The 24397-nt window shown below is 42.4% G+C and overlaps 2 protein-coding genes across 2 annotated transcripts in view; one reads left to right on the forward strand and one right to left on the reverse strand.

Annotated features, from left to right (window-relative positions):
• Positions 1-6205, forward strand: part of ADAM12 (ADAM metallopeptidase domain 12) — a 325340-nt gene extending 319135 nt beyond the window's left edge. The window contains exon 23 of the mRNA XM_081074714.1: positions 908-6205. Within this exon, the coding sequence (XP_080930840.1) occupies positions 908-968 (61 nt within the window). The 3' untranslated portion in view covers positions 969-6205. The remainder of the gene's footprint in view (positions 1-907) is intronic.
• A 1692-nt stretch (positions 6206-7897) lies between these two features.
• Positions 7898-24397, reverse strand: part of FANK1 (fibronectin type III and ankyrin repeat domains 1) — a 71482-nt gene continuing 54982 nt past the window's right edge. The window contains exons 4-11 of the mRNA XM_081074234.1: positions 20094-20175; positions 18998-19072; positions 18110-18175; positions 13263-13428; positions 10496-10639; positions 9938-10015; positions 9801-9845; positions 7898-9686 (exon numbers count right to left, since the gene is read on the reverse strand). Of these exons, the coding sequence (XP_080930360.1) occupies positions 9612-9686; positions 9801-9845; positions 9938-10015; positions 10496-10639; positions 13263-13428; positions 18110-18175; positions 18998-19072; positions 20094-20175 (731 nt within the window). The 3' untranslated portion in view covers positions 7898-9611. The remainder of the gene's footprint in view (positions 9687-9800; positions 9846-9937; positions 10016-10495; positions 10640-13262; positions 13429-18109; positions 18176-18997; positions 19073-20093; positions 20176-24397) is intronic.

Consider the following 24397-nt stretch of genomic DNA (forward strand, 5'->3'; position numbering starts at 1 on the left):
CTTGGCCTGTGAAAGAGATAGCTGCCTAATAAATCTCAGAGATAAAGCTGGTCAAGGGGTCAGGACAGTGGTCTAATTCCCAACTGCAGAAAGACAGAAAAATCTCAGAGCATCTGAATTATTTCATTGTGGTTTGTATGCTGATCTTAAAGCTGCTTTTCTTGTTCCAAAGAAAAAGCACTACTTTACCTGGACATGATGAGGGGAAGGCCCTCAAGCAGTAGCCTATCTTCCCTCTGCCAGCTGCTAACACTAGTGCAAGCTGGGTTTGCTCTTGTCCCGGGAGGAGGAGAATTCTGTGCACATTCCCCTTTAGGGGGTACCCACATGCCTGCCTTTGCTGCCCAGAACTGCACCATCTAATACAGCAGCTGCAGGCACCCTGTGGCTAGTAAAAAATGTCACAAGCTGGCAGTGCAAATACACCCTGGATTTTGAAGACCTAGTACCCCAAAAATGTTATCTGTCAATCACGTTTTACTTTGAAATACTGCTACTCTGGATGTATTTATTGGTGAAGTGAAACATATTACTGAAGTTTGTTTAATCTATTTCTTTTCCACTTTTTTCCCGTGGCTGCTAGAAAATATTAAATTACCCATGGGGCTCCCATCTCATTACTAGTGGGTGGTACTTGCTAGAATCTCCCTGTGGGTGGGAGGTATGGCTTTGGAAAGGGCTCCTCTAGTGGTCAGATGTCACCATCCACAGGACATCCTGGGCCCTCGAGGTCTGCAAGCCCTGGTGACACCCAGAGCGGCCTCCCGGCCATGGACAAAGGGGTGGGATGTCATTCCGGAAACGTATCACAGTGCAGGAAGAGACATTCACGCCCAGACATCCGTCTCTGCAGGGACCACTTTCAAGTCCTGGGACCATGATTTTGTTCTGTCCTCTCTCAATGCAGACCAGCTCCTAAACGTCCACACCCAGTGCCCAGACCCGCCCACACCGCCTACACCAAGTGAGAAGAAGCAAGCCGACACTTTTTCAACAGTGAAGACAGAAGTTTGCACTATCTTTCAACTCCAGTTGGAGTTATTTTTTTTTTGTCCCAACTTTTACAATTTTTTTTTAAATGTTTAAAACACCATTATTTTAAGAACTTCGAGCTACTGCCATCGGTGCTGTGCTCTGCTATGGTGCTCTGTATACTTGCTCAGGTACTTGTAAATTATTAATTTATGCAGAATGCTTGTTACAGTGCAGTGCGCTGTAGTAGGCGGGTTTTTTGTTGTTGTTTTTTTACCATCACTGAGTTTTCCATGGAAGGAAGGCTTCTTGTGCTTCTCATAGTTTAGTGAACTTAAAATATCGTGCTTTCTGGGATTCTGGACAGGATGTTTACTTTTTGATCGAGGCTTTATGAGAGAGCAATTGCCCACTACCCAAGGCTGTGGTTATGGTACCAGACACAGCTCAAGAGACCCCAGGTAGAACCTTGATTGGTTTTCTGGAACCCCTCATCTCAGGCCGGGGGCTTCAGGTCCAGGCTGTGCTCGGCTTTCAGGGAGCCTTTGGGCCCTTTCACAGCTGACAGGCTGGTCCACCAGAGCTATGCCTTGAAGCTCCAGGATAGCGAGTGAGGACGAGGCTTCTGGCAGGGAAGCTTAGGAGAGAACCTGGGTTTCAGAGAGGAATTTTAAGGTGTAGCTCCACCAGGATAGAGACTGGAACACAAAGCCAGACAGAAACTTGACCTTGAGCTCACCGGCCATGAGCATATTTGGAGAGCGACCAAAAATGCTTGCTGTATAGAAACCCCAAAAACGTCTTTTCCTGGCTGCCCTTTACAGAGTGCTGGCATCAGCACCTGACTTACATTGGGAAAGGTGGTGTTTCTATAAGAAGCTACTGCCCAGGCACAGCAAGCCTCTGTCTCCCCATCCTGTTTGGAGCTTAGCAAATTACCACGTTGTCTTCTCCACTGTAACACAATGATTCTGTGTTCAGACAGACAGATGAGGCTTTCTGTGGGACCGTAACTATTTTCAGATGTGAACCGGTAACCAAATCTAGTGAACTAACTCTGTACATAAAAAGCTCCCTTTACGGCAAGGTTCAACTTATTCAAAATTAGGCAGGATCCCTATGCTTGTAAAAATTACAACCAAATGGATGCTGTGTTCGCTGGTATTGGCTGTGTCAGCTGTCCTTGTTGGTGTATATTGGACAAAGGGCCATCGGTTACTAGGAAGTTCTCTTGGGGGTATCCTATTTTCCCCAGTTGGCTGCAGGACTTTTTAAAAGATGTTTTTAGCATAAAGTCGGAATCTCTTAAATACTTGCAACCTACCTTTTGAGCATCACAGAGTGTGATAAGGAAATCAGTTTCCCAGTCTTAAATATTTACGAAATGCAGTCTTGAGCAGCGTCCCTTCAAACTTTCATTCATCAGATGTCTGACAGGGGGAGCCATTTTCACAAGGAGAGCTTGAAGACACCTGCATCTAATTGCGTGAAAACTACAAAATACTCAGACAAGGGAAAATGCTATTATGCCTCTGTCTTTCTAGTGGGGTCACATGTGACTAGTGTTTACATTAGAAGGCATGTGACAACAGTTCCAGAATTCACTCTGTTTTATGATAAAGACGTCATCTGGGGTCAATTTCAATGGTTTTTCTATGCCTTGAAGTAGAAAGACAGAAATGTACCAAGAACCTTGGTTTGCCTTCCAGAAAACAAGACTGCATTTTAACTCTCCCCATATTCCCCAGCATATCTAGGCAACATAGTTATTCATGATCATGGATACACTCAATAAGTCCCCGTCACAAACACACACGAAAGGGAATCCAGCTCTAATACATTCCAACTCTTGTAGCATGTATCTGTTTATTATACAATTATTAATTTCTTAAAAATGTAAAGTCATGTTAGAAATGTTACTTCTGATGAGCACATACAGAATTACTGTGATTGCTATTACATGTGGTAATTGTATTAAGGCCAAAACATATACTATTGAAGTTTACAGAATTTTTATGGTGCATTGTATGCAAGTATGGTCTTGATAGATGTCAGCTCCTTACATCTGGCATTTTAGCCCCTCCTCCTTTTGCGAGGGAGAGGATGTGAACTGACTCTTTTTTTATTTTTTTTCTTGTCTGTCCTTAGCTATAATTCCTGTGCTTCTATTTCAGAGAAGCAGGAATCGTTTGATATTAAAGGAGGTTAATGCTGTGATCTTACACCAGGTCATCAGTGGCCACTTAACGGCTGCAGCTGATGATACTTGTACATTCTTATCTCTGCAATACTAATTGTTTTTATAGAGCCATGCAATTCACTTCTGGATAAGAACATATTTAAACATAATGTCCCCTTACAATAGACAGATCATATCAAAGGAATACTACTTCCGGTATGCAGCATTTATCCAATGAAACATATTTAGCAATAACTTCCATTTTAATATAATTTAGAAAAGGAACCAATAGCCAGGTTTTGGGGGAGGAGTTATGGCTCCCTCTTTTTATATCCTCATAGATGATGGAAACAAAAATCAATACTGAGATGTCAATGGCAGCCTATTTTTAATGTGGCTTAAAATTTTATAGGTGTGAATAATAGAGTTGATTTGCGTTTCCAAGGCCATCGCTGAGGAAATCGATGTGCCTAGACAGACAGTAGGTGCTGAAGGTTGCCACTCTTCTCCGTCTTATTATGGTTGTAGGGTATATGACCCCACTTCATTAGGAAGCATACGGCTAATCTTCCAGGCATTTGATTTAAAACTTTATCTCCTGAAATTTTTTTTGTAACAGTTTGTTTTCCTGACACATGGAATCAGATGTGTAGCAACCAAGAGAAACAATGCATAACATTTTCCATTGTCAAAATATGCACACAGAGGTTACACTTCCCCGTGGGAATTTTTCCAGCTTACACATGTGGGATGACATCACAGAAACCACAAAAGCAACAAATTAAACTACATGAGAATAAATACTCCTGACTAGTCTCAGAGGGGACATTTTTATGCCTTCTTAACTTTATGAGAAATTCTCAGGCTGAAACCAGAGGCCATTGTTCTCTGGCAAATCAATACAGTACATCAATGTATCCCTGAGAAGAAAAACAGCTAAAACTCTGACTGGTGTCAGACTGTTCTTAGGAGCCTGTGATCTCCCACGGTGCTGGAGAGAGCCTGCTGCTGGGCCAGATAGAAAGCTCCAGCATCTGTGCCATCTCTCAACTGATGTTTACTGAGCACTCTGAGCCAATGAGACCTGACAACTGAACGGGCGTGATGCCTGGGCAGCTGGATCTTTCTCGTGCAGCCTCACCCCTTTGCGGTCTTTCCTCATGAGGCTTATTTCATTTAAGACTTTTGCTATGAAGGACTCCCCTGGGTGTTCTGGGAGCAGGAAGCCCAGGGCAGATTTGGTCGGGAGGTCCTTCCTCACTGCTGTCAAAATGACCCTAGCCAAACACAGGTGACCCACATAAACATTACAGCAACCCTCACCAGAAGTCCCCCAGGTGTGACTCTCAAGCTGTGGCTTTCACATGCTACGGGTGGCGAGTGGGGGACATTGCAGATACCATCTTTTGTCCTCCCCACCCTAGAAGCCATCCCTAGGCTACCAGTCACTCCCCAGGACTCACGAGCAGGCCCATAACCCCATCTGGACACATGGAGCCAAGGCTAATCCATCTCTGCCTCTCCTAATCACCTGGACACAGGTTCCTTTCCCAAGTCAGACCCTGTGCTAATGCCTTTCCAGTCTCTGACAAATCTCTGTGCTCGTAGCTCCTTTGGGTCAGCCAAAGTGGTGACTGCTGAAGCATGTGACTGCCCCCCAAGTCACCCCTTGGCCACCCAAAGCCCAGCCTTCCCCAGGGCGGCAGCACGGAGCTACCCCACCAGCCTCGAATCCAGCAGAGCTCCTCCCACAGACACATCACCCCCAGAGTGGCCTCCCGCCAAAAGACTTATTCTAATTGCAATGGGGAGCTGGCCATAGAAAATCAGTTTATCTATGAACACAAAATTCTCCTGCTTCACTCTGTAGTTCCCACTGACATCTATTTCTTTTAAACCTCTGTGAAAACTCTGATGGGGATATAAGTAACATGCTAAGACAGACTCGTGAGCCGCAGGCTGAGGACCACTTCTGTGCAGTGGGGATGCTCCCAGCAGCCAATCACCTACATCTGAAGGCGCTGTTTCCTGCCTTTCATAAAGAAGGCCCCCTCTACTTTGGGGACCGCAATAGCAGCTTACAGTCCAGCCCATTCAGAGCCTATTTCCTGTGAGAAAATCTAGAAGGAACACTCCATGTAAAATTGTTGTAATGTTCAAAAATGGCTAGTGAGAGCTAGAAGACTTAACACAATTAAAGGAATTCTCAGTGTGATTCCACTCTTCCAGGTTGATCACTCTCTAACCACCCTGATTTTCCACATCATCTTCAAAACAACATGTCCTATATCCTCCCTGTGAGTCTCCTTCCATAAAACAAAAATCTCTTAGTCCTCAATTGAGCACATTCTATATCCAGACAAAAGAACAAATATCATGTGATCATGTTTAGTTTTACAAAGAAGTGGAATGACGTCTGTGTTCATGGCCTATAAGCAGGTACTTAAGGAAGAGAGTGATAGGAAAAATACATCAGATTAGGAAGATAGACAAATCCTCGAAGCGTCGTGGGCAGGACAAGCCATGGCAGCGCTAATGTTCTCTTATACCTTCTATCAGGTCAAACGGGGAGGCTGGAGGGAAGGTCCTTTGTTGGAATGTGTGTGGAAACATAACTTTGTAACACTTGACTGTAGGCCACTCACCACAGTGCAAACGTATAGCTACTAAACCAGTACATTAATTTTATAGTGCTTCATCCATTTATAATGCTTTGGTTTGCTAATTCTGTTCACATACCTTTTTATGTTACAGTCCATTACTTTTGTACACATTTCTCATATTGGGGGTTCTCCAGATAACACAACCTGCTATGTCCGTAGAAAAGTCATTGTTAAGAATATTATATCCAATAAATGGTATACAGGTAAATAGAAAGATGTGTCTCATTCATTACTGAGAATGTTACAAGAATGGGGAGGGGGAACCCTGATGTAGAAAAATGCATCTATGTTCTCATTCATTTTTAGATGCATAAGGAAATTCTGGAACAGTACCTAAGACACAAAGAAGAACGATGAGCTGGGGTCAGGGGGTGCAATGGACATGAACCAGTCCGATGATAGGACAGAGGGAATAAGATACATTTTCACACACCCAGGGCAGGGGGATGGGGGGATCCTGATGCTTTTCTTGAACAATGTGAATTCATAACCGATCAGAATAATATTTTTAAAAACTCACCTTATTTACTGAAGAGATAAATTCAAAAAGCAAGCAAGCAAGGGTAGAAACATTCACACGAGACTTAACCAGAATAAAAATCTAAGTGTAATAGAAATATATTTATAAATTAAAAAAAAATAGCATTCAACTTCATGAAGCAAATACAAAGAAAAACAGACATACTGAATGATAATGAAGTCTTTATATTCTTACCATCCTCCAGCCATGACAAAGTAAATAGGCAAAAAAATAAGTCTATAGAAAACCTCAAACACAGTTAATAATGCAGATCAAATTGATAGATATCATATAGAATACTTCAAACCTACAAAATCTACCTTCTTTCAAAGAGCCTCTAGGAAAAAAAATTATAGCGAGAGAGGGTACCAAAAACACGTATACACATTTTAAGAAAGGAAAAAACTGTATTAAAATGTGTAATGGGAACCACTTTGAGCACCTCTTGTCATTGCAGAAGTCAAACGTGACTTCTTTTGTTATCGGTATATACTGAGTATTACAATTTTAATACAGTTTTTTCCTCTCTTAAAATGTGTCTACATTTTTTTGGCACCCACTGTATATAATGTTTTGGCACCCACTGAGGGTACCAAATATATTTATTTATATTTATACTTATTATATATATTTATATTTTAACATATATGTATATAAAATTTTGTATATTAAGACACAAAATAAACTCAAATTCCAAATGCTACAAATTCTCAAGATTATAATGCAGTAAAAGTAGAACAAAAATTCTTTGCCCTAGAAATGTAAAGTTTCTTGATTCAAAGATGAATTACAGATTATGTAGCAAATAGTGAAACCACGTGAAATAGCACACTCTACAGCTGTGCTTGTCACATTCCTTGAATTTTAAGAACTCACCTAGGATGCTTGTAAAAATCCATTTTTCTGTCCTTCACCTGGAGATTTCAGTTCAGAGGGCCTGGGATGGGGTCTAGAGATTCATATTTAAAAGTGCCCCCAATTCAATCTTCTCATCGAGAAAGTTTAGGACACTTCTTATGGGAATACAGCTAACGCAGTGCTGAGGGGAAAACTCATAGCCCTAAATTCACATATTAAGCAAAAAGGATAAAAATGAATTTAAACATAAAAAGCTGACATAAAAAATTACAAAAAGGAACAAAAAAAATAAACCTAGGAGATAAATAAAACAGAAGGAATGAATTTGTAGAAAAAAAAGTATAAATTAATGGAAAAAGGAAGACTAATAAAAGCATGGGTGGCTTCTCTGGGAAACTTAAAATACAAGATAAACCATCATCTAATCTCATTAAGGGAAAAAGATGAAAAGCAAATACACATAGCATGTGAGCACATAGAATGCAGCAGTCCACTGTAACCCAATGACATTATCTCAGGAAAACAAGGATGGCTCAATGCTGTAAAATCGAATACTCCAAGTCACCAAATTGGTAGATTGTAGGGATGATTACCATACACCATATTATGATTACCAGCAATGCTAAAAAGACATTTGGTAAAATGCAATACCCATTCCTGAGTTCTTAAAAATCTGAATAAAATAAGACTGGAAACCATAAGATGTGAGAAATGCTCATGTTGTTTATGGAAAATCAGCTTTACAAATATAGGACAGGATCTTGTAAGTTGCCGTTTTTGGCTAAATTATGTTGCAATAACAAACCGCTCTTAAATTTCAGTGACTTACAGCACAAAAGGATTATTTCTTGCTCAGAGGTGATGTCTGTTTAGGTGAGTTTTGGCTCTTCTCCAAGGGCCCCAGGCTGATGGAACAGCCATCAGCTGGTCTTGTGACAGAGGGAGGAGACACACAGGATTCTTAAAACTTTTGCTCAGAGGGGCAGGAGCCATTTCCACTCTCATTTCACTGACCAGTCAGCCCTGTTATCTGGCCCACGGCTTCAGGGGGAGGAGATGCTGCTGCTATGCTTTTGTTGGTGAGAAAGCATGTACCCTCTTCCCACAGGGGGCTCACGCATAAGATCTACAACAGACTGAGAAATGAAACTAAGGTGAATGTCGACCATGGTGGGAAAGGGCCTTGGAAAGTGCTGCTATGCTCTGGTTTTTACAGAGATCTTTAAAAATGTAATCTAGCAAATTTGAAGGCATATGCATTTGTACAAAAGGTAAAACACTAATGGAATAGCTCAGGAGAAAACGATATGTGACCCACAAATTTAATTCCTAAGGTGGATATTCTACAAAGTGTATGGAATAAAGGTGAGAATTGCCAACACCAGTAAAACTGTGTGCTTTTTCTCTCTGTCCTTCCCCGCAAGCTTTGGTAACTTCATTACCTTTTAATTGGTATTTCCTTACCAGAGAAAAATTGGACTCCTGTGCAGACGGCTGTAGCTGGTCTGCTCACGAGGCCCCGTTAACCAGCTTGTCTCTGGAGACGCTAAATGCATGTGGTCCGCTCGCTCACACTGCTGACTTTTAAGTCTGCCTGCCGAGTTCAAGTTCCCCCACGTTTGTGTCTAAGCTCCCAACCGGCAGACCTCTCTGCGGTTAATTCCTACTTGTCTCTGAACTGCGTGATCAGCATCAAAACCCTTTCTGCTCGGAAGGCTAAATTTAATATACTATGTGCTGGCAAAGCTGTCAACATGCCAGCAGGCTGGGCCTTTCATTGTCAGGACCGAAGTAGATGGAAACACATTCTCAGACAGGTCTGCTCGAGAAAGACTGACCCCCGCCAGACACCTCTAACAGAGCAGCATCGGAGTCTTGAAATATGTATGTTGCGCTTTGATGTGAGGCCAGCAGCTGAGGAGAAAACTTTGCACATGGCCTCCTGGGCTTTCGGGAGGAGTGTCACTCCAGGGGGAAACACCAGCCTGACAACACCGCCTGGCAGCCTGAAGTCAGGAGGGGAGGCCGTAATTGAAAACACATGAGGGAAAGAATTTCCACAAGGTCCTGGAGTAGCTGGAGGACAGCTTGGGGGGCAGGAGAGGGAAGTGGGAGACCCATGTATGTTTGTGCAGCTCCAGTACATAAATATTTTGTTTCATGTCTAACTCCAAAAGGCCCAAGTGCAAGAAAACATCCCCATCCTGCAGACGCCCAGTGATGACACCACAGTCTCACGTGCTTAGGTGAAAAGTTGTATTTCAATGTGGGAACAGTTGTACGTGACAAAAGTCACTGTGAGTCTTCAACTAAATAAATAATCAAATGTATAGCGCTCAAAGATGCAGTATTTCATCTCTAGTTCAACAGTCACATTTTGTTTTGTGTCACTCGCCTTTCGGAGAGAAGCAGTGCCCGATCAGCGCGCAGAAGGGACCGATGACTTCTTAGGCATCTGCTTTTGTTGCCTTTCTTCTAATAAGGAGAGTACATTCTAGATAAACAAAAACAGGTAAATGCAATCCAAGGGTTGGGTGGGTTTGGTTTCGTTTCATTTTGTTTAAAGTACTACAAAATGAGCCTGGAAAGGCGGAAAGAATATCCCAACCTGTCTGTCAAAAACTCTGGCCATTTCGAGGATGCCTTTGCCAAACTGAGAGAGAAAAACAACAAAAATTATATTATATGTATGTTCTTTATTCTCCTCCCAGGAAAAACTGTAGAGAAAGCGATCGAGTGGTTTACCTCGTTTTTCACACTTGCGTCTGCCCCTTTGTCGAGAAGTAAGTGGACTAACTCTTCGTGATTATTTAGCACTGCCACCTGAAAAACAAACGCGAGTGGGGTGTGAGTGGGCTTCTCCCTCCCCACTGAGGCTGCAGCCAGGCCATGCCTGGGGCAGACAGGCCCAGGAAACCCACCAGCAGCACCCCCAAACTCTCAGTCTACAGCGATGACAACAGCAAGGAGAACGGGAACGGAACCTGCCTTTCCCCACGCGGAGACATGCTGGGCCAGCCCAGGGTAGAAAGCAGCACCGTCTTTGTAGGAGATCCCTGTGGATCCTCCGAGGGCCTCGGGGACTGGGGTGGGTCATTCTTAAAGAAATGGTTGTGGAAAACCGATGACAAAAACGTGACGGTGACACTGGCATGCCTTTGTGAACAGGCCGGCAGGGAATCCACACCCAGCCAAACCCAGAGCTCAGACCCCACTGAACTCACAAGCGTTGCCTCGTCATAGAAGCAGCTCTGACCTTCCTGCCTCACAGAAAACTCAGCTGCTTTCTGGAGGAAGGCCTACCATCAGAGGCGTCTTCCCATCTTTATCTTTCGCGTTCACATCGGCTCCAGCTTCAATGAGCAGACAGGCCACACTCCGGTTCCCTGAGACCGCGCAGACTCTCATGAGTGGAGTCCAGCCCGAGCCAGCGTCCACCACGTCTACCTATGAGGCCACAGGGAGAGCAGCTCTGAGTCCCGTCTCTCTTGCTTCAAAAACGCTCATCAGAAACAAAGGAACAGTTCCTTGCCCAAATTCCCCTTGTTTAGACTCAGTCTTTCTAGACTTGGTGAAGCATTGCCTGGACTGTGCTAATTGAGTTCACGTTTATCAAAGTGACCCTGGCTCGTCATCTACATTTTGTTCAAATGGGAAAAGGCTGGGATAGAAAAAGGAAATTAAACAAGCACCTTACTCCTGGCTCCACATGAAGTCCCGACCGTGTTCTCTCTTGCCTACTTTTCCTCACCGGTTTTCCAAATACAGTTTATTTAGCTGATTTTCAAATACTGAAAGCTATTTAATGTTCAAGTAGCTTTAAATCCTTTCTGGAACAAGACAAGTACCACATACACGCACCCTTCTACTTACCAGTAAGTACTAACTTTAAGCAGGAGACCTACAGGTAAATACAAAGCAACCAGAGCTATTCCACGAATTCCAGCCGGAAAAGGTAGCTAACCTAATGCCTTCTCCAAAACGTCATCAGCCTCGTCATGAGAGGGCCATGTCCGCTGTGCATGGAGATCTCTCAGTGCAGTGCTTTAAAAGACATGTTTGAGGATAAGAAAATGGAAACACTGCCGCCTCAGGTTCCCAGGAAGGTCTCATCCACCTATGAAGAGTGGCACTGAACACACACACCCACACCTAATTCTGCCACAGAGTTACTCAGTGATGTCCGCAGCTTTAGTAAAACATCAGAATGGAACGAGGAACTGCCAGTAGGTCCTTGGGACATTGCAGGTTGTTTGTATGGATGAGATTATCCAATGCAACGTCTTCAGGGTCTTCATCAGGCAAATCACAAATAATCTTTGGGCAGCAAGCTTCAATATATTTCAATAATAACAAAATGATCACCTCGTATTACATGGTGCTTTATACAGTTTTCAAGGCACATTCACACATACCTTCTCCTTTAGTCCTGAGGGTGAAACAAGGGTAGGTATTTTTATCCCCCCAAGTTTCCAAATGATTAAACCAAGTCGCCGAGTACTCAGTGCCTTTCCTGGGGTCACATGGCTGGCTCACTGAATGCAGAAATGGTTCCTCATGCAAGTTGGTCCCCCTCAGGATGAATTATTACATTCGGGAAGAGGGTGGCAGCCATGCCCCATTAGCTCCCAGCTCCGTCCAACCGTCTTGCAAAGCCAAGGTCATGGGGGGCTCATGATGACATCATCTATCCACCATCTGCCAGCCACACAGAAATCTTTAGTGGACACACTCCTATAGCCCCAGGTCTACAGAAAAAGATGGAATTCACCCCCAAAGAAGTGTGTTCATATCTGAAGCCCAGAGAGCCTACACTTCCCACATCCAATATTTAAATGTTCATGGCAGAGACCTGCCCCTCTTTCAGCAAAAGCCAACCTTCATTTTCAGCTACAGACTTTTATTTGGGTCCAAAGCATGAGCGGAGTTCATCATAAACCAAACAAGGGAACATGGCTGTCCCTACCACACAAGGCAGGTGTGGCCCAGCCTTGCCACCGAGGCCCACAGGCTAATCCTTTTGACCTTTTGCGCATGTTTCTCAGACAAAGAAAACAAGAAATGTTATTAAAAGGAATTATCTTAAGGACCGAGATTTTTCCTTCCAGGGGCCCTTTTCTCAGCCTGCAAAAAGCGGTCCCTGAATTCGTGAGGTCCCGCAACTTAAGTCTGGCTTTCCTTAACCACACTTCAGAGACAAACTAGAACAAATCTACTAACATCTTCCAGGATGCGGGACTCTTCTCATTGTGAGTTTTCCAGGCCACCAATTGAATTTCTCAGTACTCTACCCATCTGGCAATCATAACCAGGACAGCGTTTTGTTCTTCGTGCCTTATTTCCACACCTTGAAATTTTTATTTGACTTCTTTGAAGTCTTGAACTAAAATTTTCAAAATTATCAGCCATTACCATCCTCAAGCTAACTCTGTTTACCCATCTTCAGAAGTCCAGACTCCACTTTTATTTGCTAACTCAAATGTAGACGTACTGAGAACATGAAACCAAAAGCAGACCCAGCACTCCTGCTTCCAGGTAAAAACACTAAGAGCTGACATGCTCTATTCTTGATATACTCAGTTCTCTCTTTGGAAATTTTTTGTAATAACGAATCTTTAAAGCAAACCAAGACTAAAAACAATCTAATTCTAGAAGCAACAAGAAATACTGTAGCTGTAAGAGTTCCTAGCATTATTGTGGCCCCCGCACCTTTGGGTATCTGGCACGTGGTAGATGCTCAGTAAAAGCACTGCTGAGAGATGGAATGAAGAGATGAATGAATGAATGAGCAAGGGGATAAACAAAGTAGGTGAAGCAGAAAAGTATGAGGCCTGGCTCTGGATTCAACTCTGTTTCTTTTTTCCTCCATGCCAGTCCAAAGCCTCACTATCATGTCAATTCTATGATGGTCTTTTTTCCCAAGGTTTCAGGAGCGTTCTTGCTGAGAAGTCAGAGAACTTTCTTCGGCATTTCTAAGTTCAACTAATAGGCCCTGCTTCTCCGTGACCCTGGGGCACAGCATTTCAGGTTCTTAACAGCATGTGTGCAGTTCATAAGGCAGACCCCATACCTCACAACCATCTTTTATCATCCACTCAATCACGCTGCAGTGGCCTCCATCTGCGGCCCAATGCAGAGCCGTGCAGCCGCCTCGGTCTCTCGTCTCCCAGGAAGCACCGTGTCTTCGGAGACATTTCACCACGTCCAGGTGTCCCGCGTAGCACGCCAGCATCAGACTGCAACATACGGAAGCAGCCGCGTTTGGCTGTAAGTATAGTCACCAAGCTCAGGTCCACATGTTACCCTGCCTGGCTTAACCCTGAGAAAGAAGTCTTAATTTGAGTGGAAAAGCCATGAAAATTATTTGTAGAAAATGTATATGTGTCCATCAACTAGTGAATGGATAGACAAAATGTGGTATACCCATACAATGGAGTAGTATTTGGCCATACAAAGGAAATACACTTTTGATATACGCTACAGCACGAATAAGCCTTAAAACACAACGCTAAATAAAAGAAGCCAGACACCAGAGGCCACATATTATATGATTCCACTGATATGAAATGTGCAGGAAAGCATTCTAGAGAGACAGACTAGCAGACTTGTCGTTACCACAGGCTAAGGGGAGAGGAAACCGGCCGGGGCAGTGGGGGTACCTGCTCATGAGTACAGTGCTTCATTCTGAAATGTTCTGGAATTAGACAGTACAACTCTGTTAATATACTTTAAAATGCTGAACTGTACATTTTACAGAAGTGAATTGCATGGCATATAAATTATATCTCAATAAAAAAAAATTGTACAAGGTCTCTCTCTGCGTGATGATAAATGGAATGTCCAGCCCTGAGGCCCCAGCCCAGACGGGGCTGGAATGGAACCTGATGACCACAGCTGTGTCCTTACACGGGGCCTCCATTTCTGGGACACTCCCAGGAAGAAGAGAGCGGCCCTTCACCTGCCCAGGGTTGAGGGTGTTTGAATCTGATGCATGTTGCCAAGTTCCTTTCCAGAAAGGTCACATCAGGTCACACTTGTATCAACTGCATCTGAAAGGGTCCATTTTACTCACCCCATACCAACACTACCATCATGTTTTAACTGATAATATGATAGGTGGACATTCATTACTAGCAAGGCTAAACATTTTTCATATGAATTAACTTATTCTGTTATGAATTGTCTTCTCTGTAAATTGCTTTTTCTTCTGTGTATAGATTTTTGGGGTTTAAGAATAGGTATGTATTTTCTATAGTTAAAGTTGCCAGTAATTTGTCTATGTTTGCAAATCTTGCCCCAGATTGTCCTTGACTTTGTAACTAAGTTTTTTTAAATGTATGATGTATTCTTAATATTTTTCTTCGTGATTTCTCATAATCCTTTAGTCTTTCACATTATAAGATCAGATAGATACCTTTTTTCCCTGAAAATAAGACCTAGCCGGACCATCAGCTCTAATACGCCTTTTGGAGCAAAAGTTAATATAAGACCCGGTCTTATTTTACTATAAGACCAGATATTATTATATTATATTATGTTATGCTATGTTATGTTATGTTATATTATATTATATTATATTATGTAATAAAATATAATATTGTAGTATGTTAATATATTATATTATAGTATATTATAGTAATATAGAGTATATATTATGGTATATTATAGCATATTAAATGTTATATAGTATTATATAAAAATAATATAATATATATTTAATGTAATATAATATATTTAATAATATAATATATTTAATATACTATATAACACTATATAACATATTTAATATACTGTATTTAATATACTATGATATTATATTTTATTATATAATATAATATAACGTAATATAATATAATATAACATAATGTAATATAACATAACATAACATAACATAATATAATATAATATAATGGACCTGGTCTTATAGCAAAATAAGACCGGGTCTTATATTAATTTTTGCTTCAAAAGATGCATTAGAGCTGATGGCCCAGCTAGGTCTTATTTTCAGGGAAACACAGTATATGCCTGTGTTTTCTATGGTTTTGTTTTTTACATTTAATTCTTAATTCACCTGGAATTTATCTGGATGCATGCTGGAAGGCCGGGATTTAGCTTAATTTTTTTTTTCTTCAAGTAGCCTGTTTTTCCAGCACCTTTCTCATTGATATGTGTTTCCCCCGTCATCACGTACTAAATTCTAATGTCTATGGAGATTGATTTTAGGATTTATATTCCATTCTATTTATCTTTTTTCCAATTATTTGTACCAGTATCATACTACCATAATTACTTAAAATTTTATGAGCATTTAAATAACTGTCAAAGCAAGTCCTCCCACATTCTTATTTGACAAAGTTTTGGTAGCTAGTATCATCTATTTGTTCCTCCAGATAAATTACAGAATCATTTTGACAGGTTCTCAAGAAAAACTCCATTTGAGCCCACACTGAACCTACATTTAATTAGGGAAAATTGAAAATTTTATAATATTTGATCTTGCTATACTGGCATATGGTATATGTCCCTAGTTTTTAAATCTTTATCTTTCAGTACATTTTTATAGGTTTTTGTATATAAATTTCTTACTTTTATCAGATGTTTTATTTTTTATTCTACTTTGTTTCCCTTATTGTATTTATTAACTAGTTATTGATTACTATTATTTAAGAAATTTTTTTTCTTTATTTTATAGCTGGCCATTTTACTGAACCTCCTTATTAAGTCCAAATATTTGAAAGCTGATTCTTTTTGGTTCTACAGGAAAGGAACCATGCCTCTTACCTCATTTCATGTCCTGCTGAGCTGATCAGCCTACCAAAATACTAATCGTGAAATAGCAATATGTAACTTGTAGTTAACTATATGCCTAGCACTGTTTACGTGTTTTTTTCCATATACAGCTCATTAAATGCTCACAAACCTGTAAGTACTTCTATTATCCCTATTTTATAGATGGGGAAATTGAGGTATCGAGAGGTTAAGTAACCTGCTCAAGGTCACGCACCCCATCCAGACAGGAGTTGGGATTTGACATTGAGCTCTCTCTTGACCATGGGCTTCATTACTAATTTTTCAAAGGAATCTGTCAACACTAAGGGTGACACTGGCTGATCACCTGAGATGATAGACAAGTTTGTATGATGCCATCAAAGGGTTCACTCACTCCCATATGACAGACACTGTCCCAGGGCTGAAAGTATCCTGCACTTTAAAAAAATAAGATACTTTTTAAAGTATCTTGATGTGATGTGTTACACGGAATTTTTGTTCCGCATCTACACACACCCAGGTTTTCACCTTTAGTCTATTGGTGAGAAGTGTGATACAAAATTTCCTAATACTAGATATCTTTACTCTCCTGCACAGCCCACTTAGTTGAGATAGGAGAGAGATATAAAAGTCTTCACACACACAGACATACAAAGAGGTTTCTTTCTCTTACTATCAGATTTTAGCAATGAGGTTATCCTCTGTAGCTTTCCAGCTTCCTTCCTCTCTGCTCTGGAAAAGTTCAAGGTTATTATCAGCACCTAGAAAACGAAACAAGCTGACTGGTAGAACAGTCACGCTATATTAGAGGTAATGCTTTAATAAATTTTCTAATTTCTTGTATGGGTATTGGTTATTTCAGGTTTTCTGCTTCTTGGATTGATTTTGGTGGTTTCAATTTTCTCAGAAAAAGCAGCCATTTCAATGAAGTGATCAAACTACTCCTTTAGATGCAAATGCCCCGTTTTTCTTCTCATGTTTGAATTTCCTCTATAACCACAGTTATGTGCCTTTTCAATTTCCTAATTTTTTTTCTTCTAAGATTTATAAGAAACTGGTCCTATTTTATTAAAGAGATTTTTGTTGAAGAGGCAGCTCTTACACATCTCAATCTTTATTTTTTAATTAATCAATTTCTACTTTTAAGTCTTTCCTTTTCCTACCTCTCAAATTTTTTCTCTTTTCATTTTTCTTTTTAAATTGCTATTATTCTTTTCCAACCTTCTTGTTTTAATGGCTTAGTTCCACATCACCTAGGAACTAGTTGGAAAACTGCTGTTTAAATTTATAAGTGATTTTTTTATATGTTATTATTCAAAATCTATTTCTGCATTGTGTGCAGCAAGTATAGTAAGCAGGCTTTCCGGTTGTAGAAATTGATGTGTTTTTTGTGGCCTACGATCTATGATCAGTGTTTGGTAGATACCTTTAGATGCTAGTTTGCAGTGCACAAACCTTGGATCTGTGTAGCATTGTATGACTGTGAGCTTTGCATTTTGTTCCCTGTTCTACCCAAGTGCCAAGCACAGAACCTGTAGTCATCCAGTACATACTGGTTGATTTAAGTTAATTAATTAAGTATAATTACTTGATTAGTGACCATTTTCAAGTCTTTCTAAAACGTTCTTTCATCTGTAAGTATAGATTTCGAAGGCTCATGCTGTTTTCGTGACCTCCTGTAAGGCGCTCAGCCCTTTCACCTCAGGAAGTTCTCAGGTTGTACCTTTCTGATTGCTGTTAGCGTCTTTGGAAGCACTAGAAACTTAGTTCACAGAGGAAAGCAAAATGCAATGACAGCCCTTAGGGAGGTACAAAGTGCCACAAGTACTTACAACCGAGTGCCCAGCACAGAGCTGGTGATGCCACGTTAATAACTATCATTTACGGAGCATTCAGTGTGTGTGTGCTGGGCACTGATTGAGGGGAGATATCTGCATTAGAATAGAGACCCCATAAATACGCTGTTGGCTAAGGGAGCAAATGAATAAGACAGTTCCGTCCTTGCTATCTTTCCTTTGTGACATGGTACTTTATCTCTCAGTACTGCCAAAAGAAATGATCAAACATTTGCATTAAATCAAAACCCCTCTGGGCACAAGCCTAGCAACACAAATATGGGAACTTTTAGGGCATATTCCATCCACCTACCTGTCCTTGCCACTTCCATTCTTCTGATTCACATCGGTGCCATTAGAAATGAGGATTTTCACAAGCCTAAAGGGGACAAATTTAAACACAGCTGGATAAGTAGCTTCAATGAGTAGGAACCAGCGATAATCCAGTAAAATTGAAAACCACTATATTTATGACATGTCTTCCCAATACATCCCTCTCTATCCCTCTCCATCTTCAGAGACCAGCTGGCTTTAAAGACAGGGCAAACCAGCAAACTACCCTTACACACACACGAAATGGGGTTTTACCTTTTACATGAATTATTCATTGAAAACAAACTATGGCACAAAAACAAATTGGACTATCAAACTAGTTCACTGTCACGTCAATGACCATTTTAAATATATTTTCAAATGACAGCATTGAATGAAAATACATTTCTATTTTTTCCATAATGGCATTTTAGTAGTTAAAATATGATTGAAAAATAAGCTATTAGCATTTATGCCTCTGTGTGGAACAGAGGTAATGGAGTGTATCAGTGAAAATTATACCTTAGCAACCTATCAGAGAAGTTTGTTTTCCAGAATTAATAGTCCTCTTCTTTTTTTTTTTTTTAAAGAAATTCAAACTCTAATACCCAGTTTTCCCAGGACATATAAAATATACTGCAAAGTTTAATTAAATGGCTACCTCTTTTCCTCACCGTATAAGTACACATTTTTAGACATTCTCATGCACATCCTATAACTTTAGGAGAAAAACAGCTGAGATTTTGTTCAGCCCGTACGGGGCACAGTTTTGGAAAGAGAAAAGAAATGGGGTTCGTCCAGCACCTCTTCCGTTCCTTCCCCACCCTGACCGGAGTCTTTGGAAGCGGCCTCAGCCCCTCCCTGAAAGGTGAGAAGGAATGCAGCCCACCTGGTGTAACCTTTCTGGGCAGCAACCATCAGCGCCGTGAAGCCAAACTTATTGGGGACATCAACCTTCACGTTGCTGGGGAAAAACAGAAAAAAGAAAAAATTAACATGCTCAGCATGGCTCCCTGTAAATGTGCAGCTGACTTCTCATGCGTGTGGAGCACAGGTGGCTAGAATGGTTCATTTTACCGAAAATTCCAATTTCTTCTGGGCCATTAAATTTGTGTTGTCTTAGACTGCCCTGCCGAATATTTCAAATTCACAAGAAAAGAAGAGAAAATTGCTGTAATTTCACTTAAAAGAGGCACTCCCTTCAACTCAAAACCATTATGCGAGCTGATAAAACACTCTGAGAAGGACCCGGCACCTTGGCTGCAGACGCTCCATGAACAGGAGCCCGTGGGCTGGACAGCCACGCTTTTGCCTCGATTCCCATCTCACCTGCTAGGCACAAAGGGCTTAAATGTCAGCTTAGCAGCTTTGCTTTTTGGGGAAACCTTCTCTTCTCCAACGTACAGGAGCCCCAATTCACAGAAGATTTGTGTTCTAGGGCACTCAAAACTACTGATTCAAAAAGAATCTAGGTGACGACATTGCCCCTTGTTTCGTTTAGGAGGCAGCTTCAAACACCTCATTTGCAGAAATTACATCCGCCACTGTCCCTCTAGTGTTCTACCAGCCCTTTGAATTAGAAACAGCTGAGTTAGTGATGACTTAGTTCTGTTAGGAATTAGACGTGGGCATTTGGGGTGAAATTTGCCTTACTGCTACGTTATGGCATCGAAGCAAGAGTCAGAAATTAGTTCTGGGGAGAAAATATGATACCCAGACTTGTCATTCCCCTTTTCAGTTTCCATTAAATAATCACGACATATAACCCTTACATGGGCCTCTATCGTCATCTTTGCTGACGATGCCAAACTCACATCAGTCACCTGAGGTCAATTTTGGAGCCAGTTTAAAAGCATGGGACATTTTCGGAAAATAAAATAAAGCTGTATCATGCAGTTCACTGCACTTCATGGACACTAAAAAATTCTAAAAGCAAAAAAAAAACAAAAAAACCCACAATTTTTTCAATGGCGGCGTTCTCTCACCCTCCTTGAAGAAGGCGAACCAGCAAATCTTCATCATTCACATTGACAGCTCGATGGAAATACTCACTGCTTACGGGTTCTCCTGGAGAAAGTAGATGGAAAGAAGTCACCCAAAATATAATGAAAGAAGATTCGTTCTGGCTGTATCCCTCCTGTGGCCTTACGCAGACGTTATGTTCACCACCAAGAAGGCACTTGGCTGTTCCAGTATCTTACATTTCCGAGTTGACGCTTTCTTTTACTGCAAAGGACCTTATTTTCACACATTAAGGGAAGAATGCTATCCTAAAGGCTTGGGACACTTTCAAGTTATGAAAGCATTGTTTTGTGAATGTTAAATAACACTTGAAAACGATCCTTTCAGATCTCATGAGACTTAATGTTTCTTACAAGCGAGGATTAGCTCCACAACTGTCACAACATGCTGGGTTTCCCCTGCCAAAGAAACAAACAAACAAACAAAGACAGATTGCTTTAACATTTGGAATCCAAAATGTGGGTTCTTCCCAGGAATATAACAGTCGTATTGTCCTTGCCTCCTCTGAGCTGTGGGGGCAGAAGAGTAAAGACGAGCAAGGAGAAGGAGCCTGAGAAATAGCAAAGGAACAACGGGCAGTGGGGCAGACAGGAGGGCGTCCTTTGTACACGGGGAACGTGAGCTCCTCGAGGTAGAGGATCGGGCAGAAGTTCAAAACCCAGCTGAGTGTGGGAACAAAGGGACCAGGGAAAGAAGCCCGTCTTTCAAGGCATTTATGTCACGGCTTCATTGGTTTCACATACCACGATTTTCTAATTTTTAAAATTACATATGATGAAGCTTAATGAAATAATACAAGCACAGCCCTGGGAATAGCACCTGGCGTGTCGTAAGTGTCCGCCACGTGTCTGCGGCTGAGGAGAGTCATAGTGGCAGCAGCTGCCCTTGTTGGGTACAGCGCATAGTCCCTCTGCCTTCGGCTCGCCCCCTCCCACACTTAGAATACATACCTGACCCCCATGGGCACTGCGTGTATAATCCCTCATTTGAGTCATCTCAAAGGTCTCATCCATTCACTCAACAAATGTCTGTTAAGTAACTTACATGCCAAGTCACTGGTGGTCCCAGAGACAATGAGACAACCGTGTGCCTCTCCCCTGCCAGTTCCACTGAGTGTGTACGTTCAGCCTATTATTATTCTAAACCCTAAAAAACAACATCCACCCTCTTCCCTTGTCCTTGGTCCTCCCACACTCACACCAGGCTGCCTCCTGGGGCTCACCCCACCACTTCACCTCCCTCTTACAGCCTGGCCTGCCGACGTCCACTGGCCATCTCTGCCCAGTGGGAAGTAAAATTCCCTATTCCAGCTCCTTTGGGTGGGAAAACTCTCTGGGTCATCTGTTCTGCTGCTTTCCTTGGAGGAGTTTAGCTGGACAAAGCACAAACTGGGGGACAGGGGGCAGAAGAATGAAGGGATCACTATCAGAATGACCTTCAGCTGATACCCTTTCTTCTGTTTGATAAAAATAAATTTAGGCCAAGTTAAAATTGTTCTGAAATAATTTGGTCTGCGAGAGCTTGCCAATCTCTTAAAGATTTTTTAACTATATTGTACTTCCTTTTCATCATTCCACACATATTTTTAGACCAAAAGCTTTGAATGAAAGTATCAGGATAAACTGTCAAAATGTAAAGCCCACGCTGTCCCTGCCCTTCCAAGGGAGGTCATGCCTAGCTCAGTGTTCCACTAGCGGGCTACGCAAGGGGGCAGGGGTTTGCCCCCAGAAAACCCCCGAGGACATTTGATCAAGTCTGGTGATGGTTTTGGTTGTCACAACGTAAGGGTTGGTGCTACTGGCATCTAGCAAGTAGAGGCCAGAGATGCTGATAAACATCTTACCGTGTAGAGGACGGCCCACAGCCAAGGTTATCCAGCCCCACAAGGTCAGCAGTGCACATGGAGAAACCTGGGCTACAGTAGTACGGCTTACAACGGGGTAGTATGTGACCCACCCCTGTGGCCGACAAACTGTGAGTCAAGTTCCCCTTCCCTCATGCTTCCCAGAAAGGAGCGGAAGGGTGGCGTGGAGGGACAGTCTGTTATCTCACCAAACAGCCCCCACTTCTGAGACTCTCACTCTTCAATTGCCACTAAAAATACAAAAACAAGTAATTTGCGTGGAATCATCTAGAAGAACACAGGAAGCTCCTCCTGTGTCTGCTCAATTTTAAAATGTGGTATTCTGACTGAAATCCTATTAATTAAGCTGCAGCTAGGACTTCATACAACGCTGTTTAGGTTCTCCTTCAGACCACAAAACTCAGAGCCAGAAAGGCTGCGTGAGTCAGGCAGGTCACCCAGGCAGGGGTGGGTCACGTCGCAGCTCAGAGCACGTGTCGTCAGGCCACACTCCTTCCTCGGGCGTTTAGTACGTGTTGAGATAGCTGACCAATTCTCTATATGCATCCATTCGTAGTAACTTTTGAAAACAAGCAGACATCTTAAGTAAATAAGACCGACAGACAACCCCCACACACCCACAAAGTATACAATGAAAGGGGGGTGCCTAAAGCCTAAAACGCTTCAGAGAAGTGTTCACTTCTTGAGATTTTAAAGACACTTCTAAAGCACACACAGCATCCCAGCACATTTCCGTGCTGACCACGTCCGAGCCACCTGTCCATCTTACCTGAGCAGCACAGCTCTCCCGTTGGGCTCACTTCCTGGTGCAGCCCGCCCAGGAGGCTCTGCAGTGTGCAAATATTGGGAAACAAGGTAAGTTCATTTCATGCTTAGACGCTGAGTGCGTCTGCGTAGCCAAGACCAGGGTATTTTGCAATCAGGAAATAATTTAAATAAATGTGTTGCATTTCCAGCTTCTTCAAGAGGTCATCAGCGCTCTCATTTCTTATTCTGAGAACAAAGGGTCATCTCAAGGAAGAGAGGGAGAACGGCATAAGTGTTGCTCATTCCTTGCTTGCACGAGGCAGCAGGAACTGTCATTTGGGGCAAGAAAGCTTTCTCAGCGTGACCACTGTGAGGGGGGCAAAGAGGCACGAGGACGGCCAGCAGGGCAGGCGTGGGTCAACTGAGGCCAGGCGGGTGTCCCCGTTTCTGAACTTGACAGAGAAATAGGAAAGGAGAGGCTCTTGCTGGCGGAGCAGGGCAGTTTTTCCTACTCCCACTCCAGGCGGGAGTGGAGAAGAACAGAGAGGAAATTCCAGCTCGAGCCAAACGGTCCACTCCTGCTGCTCCAAGTCCCTCAAGACTTCGTGGGTCTGGCCCAAGGGATGGCCATCAGTTCATGCAGCCGAAAATAAAGAAGGCAGGCTTTGCCTTTGTGGGTTTATTTTTCTAATGTGTACCCTGAGTGTTGTCATTCCAAATACTGAACTGACGCTGCCCGTGGGGAGAATGTCCATGAGTGCTCGTCCACCCTGGATGGGTGGGACTCACCAGGGGGGACCTCATGAACGAGTGAATGAATGAATGAATGAATGAATGAATGAATGAATGAATGAATGAATGAATGACTCTCCCAGGAGAGGAGGAGGGCAGGGAGGTCCTTGGAAGGCCATCACTCCTGTAACAGGGTCGTTTAGCTGCAGAGATTATAATGTGTTGGTAACATCTTTCCTGGTGGAAGCTAACTCTCCACTAAGAGCAGTGAATAAATGATGAGCCCATTGGAGAAGATATTTGCCAATTAACAAGCACCAGCTGTTTTTCTTTCTTTCTAAGGACCCAACTGATTAAAAGTGCATGCCTCATTTAAGCCAGAGTCTCATGTACTTTACCTGGGAAAAAAAAAGACCGAGCATTCTTTATTCAAACAAAGTACATGCTTTTGTAATTCCATAAAACACTTTCAAACTGAATGCAAATTATCAACCCACAGAAGCATTTTCACTTGTTCTGTACAATGTGCATATTTTTAATTCTTTGTGTAGCATGGTCTGCCTCCTTAAGAGAGTTTGCTTTGGATATTGTAAATGTAACAAGAGCTAAGGGAGCAGGGGTCAGGGGGAAGAAAGAGTGTACCCGAACCTTACCACTAGGGGCGCCCCTGAGGCTGAGCCCGCGTCCCCAGAGCAGCACCTGTGCTGTGACCTGCCAGCGACATGCTCAGGAATCCCAGCTCACGGGGTCATCACCAGAAGCCCAGTCTCCAGCATGCCCTTGCCCCTGCAGTCGGTCCTGGGTAATCGCCCACGGTAGCCGTGGACTGCCGTGACAAACCCCCTGGACCACGGAGCCAGTTATTCACAGCTGCCTCTGGGAAGCCAGTTTGGCAAGGAGCAGGCAGAGCCCTTGTCAGCTGAT

The sequence above is a fragment of the Rhinolophus hipposideros genome (assembly GCF_964194185.1).
Source record: "Rhinolophus hipposideros genome assembly, chromosome: 15".
In the NCBI taxonomy this organism is placed as follows: domain Eukaryota; kingdom Metazoa; phylum Chordata; class Mammalia; order Chiroptera; family Rhinolophidae; genus Rhinolophus; species Rhinolophus hipposideros.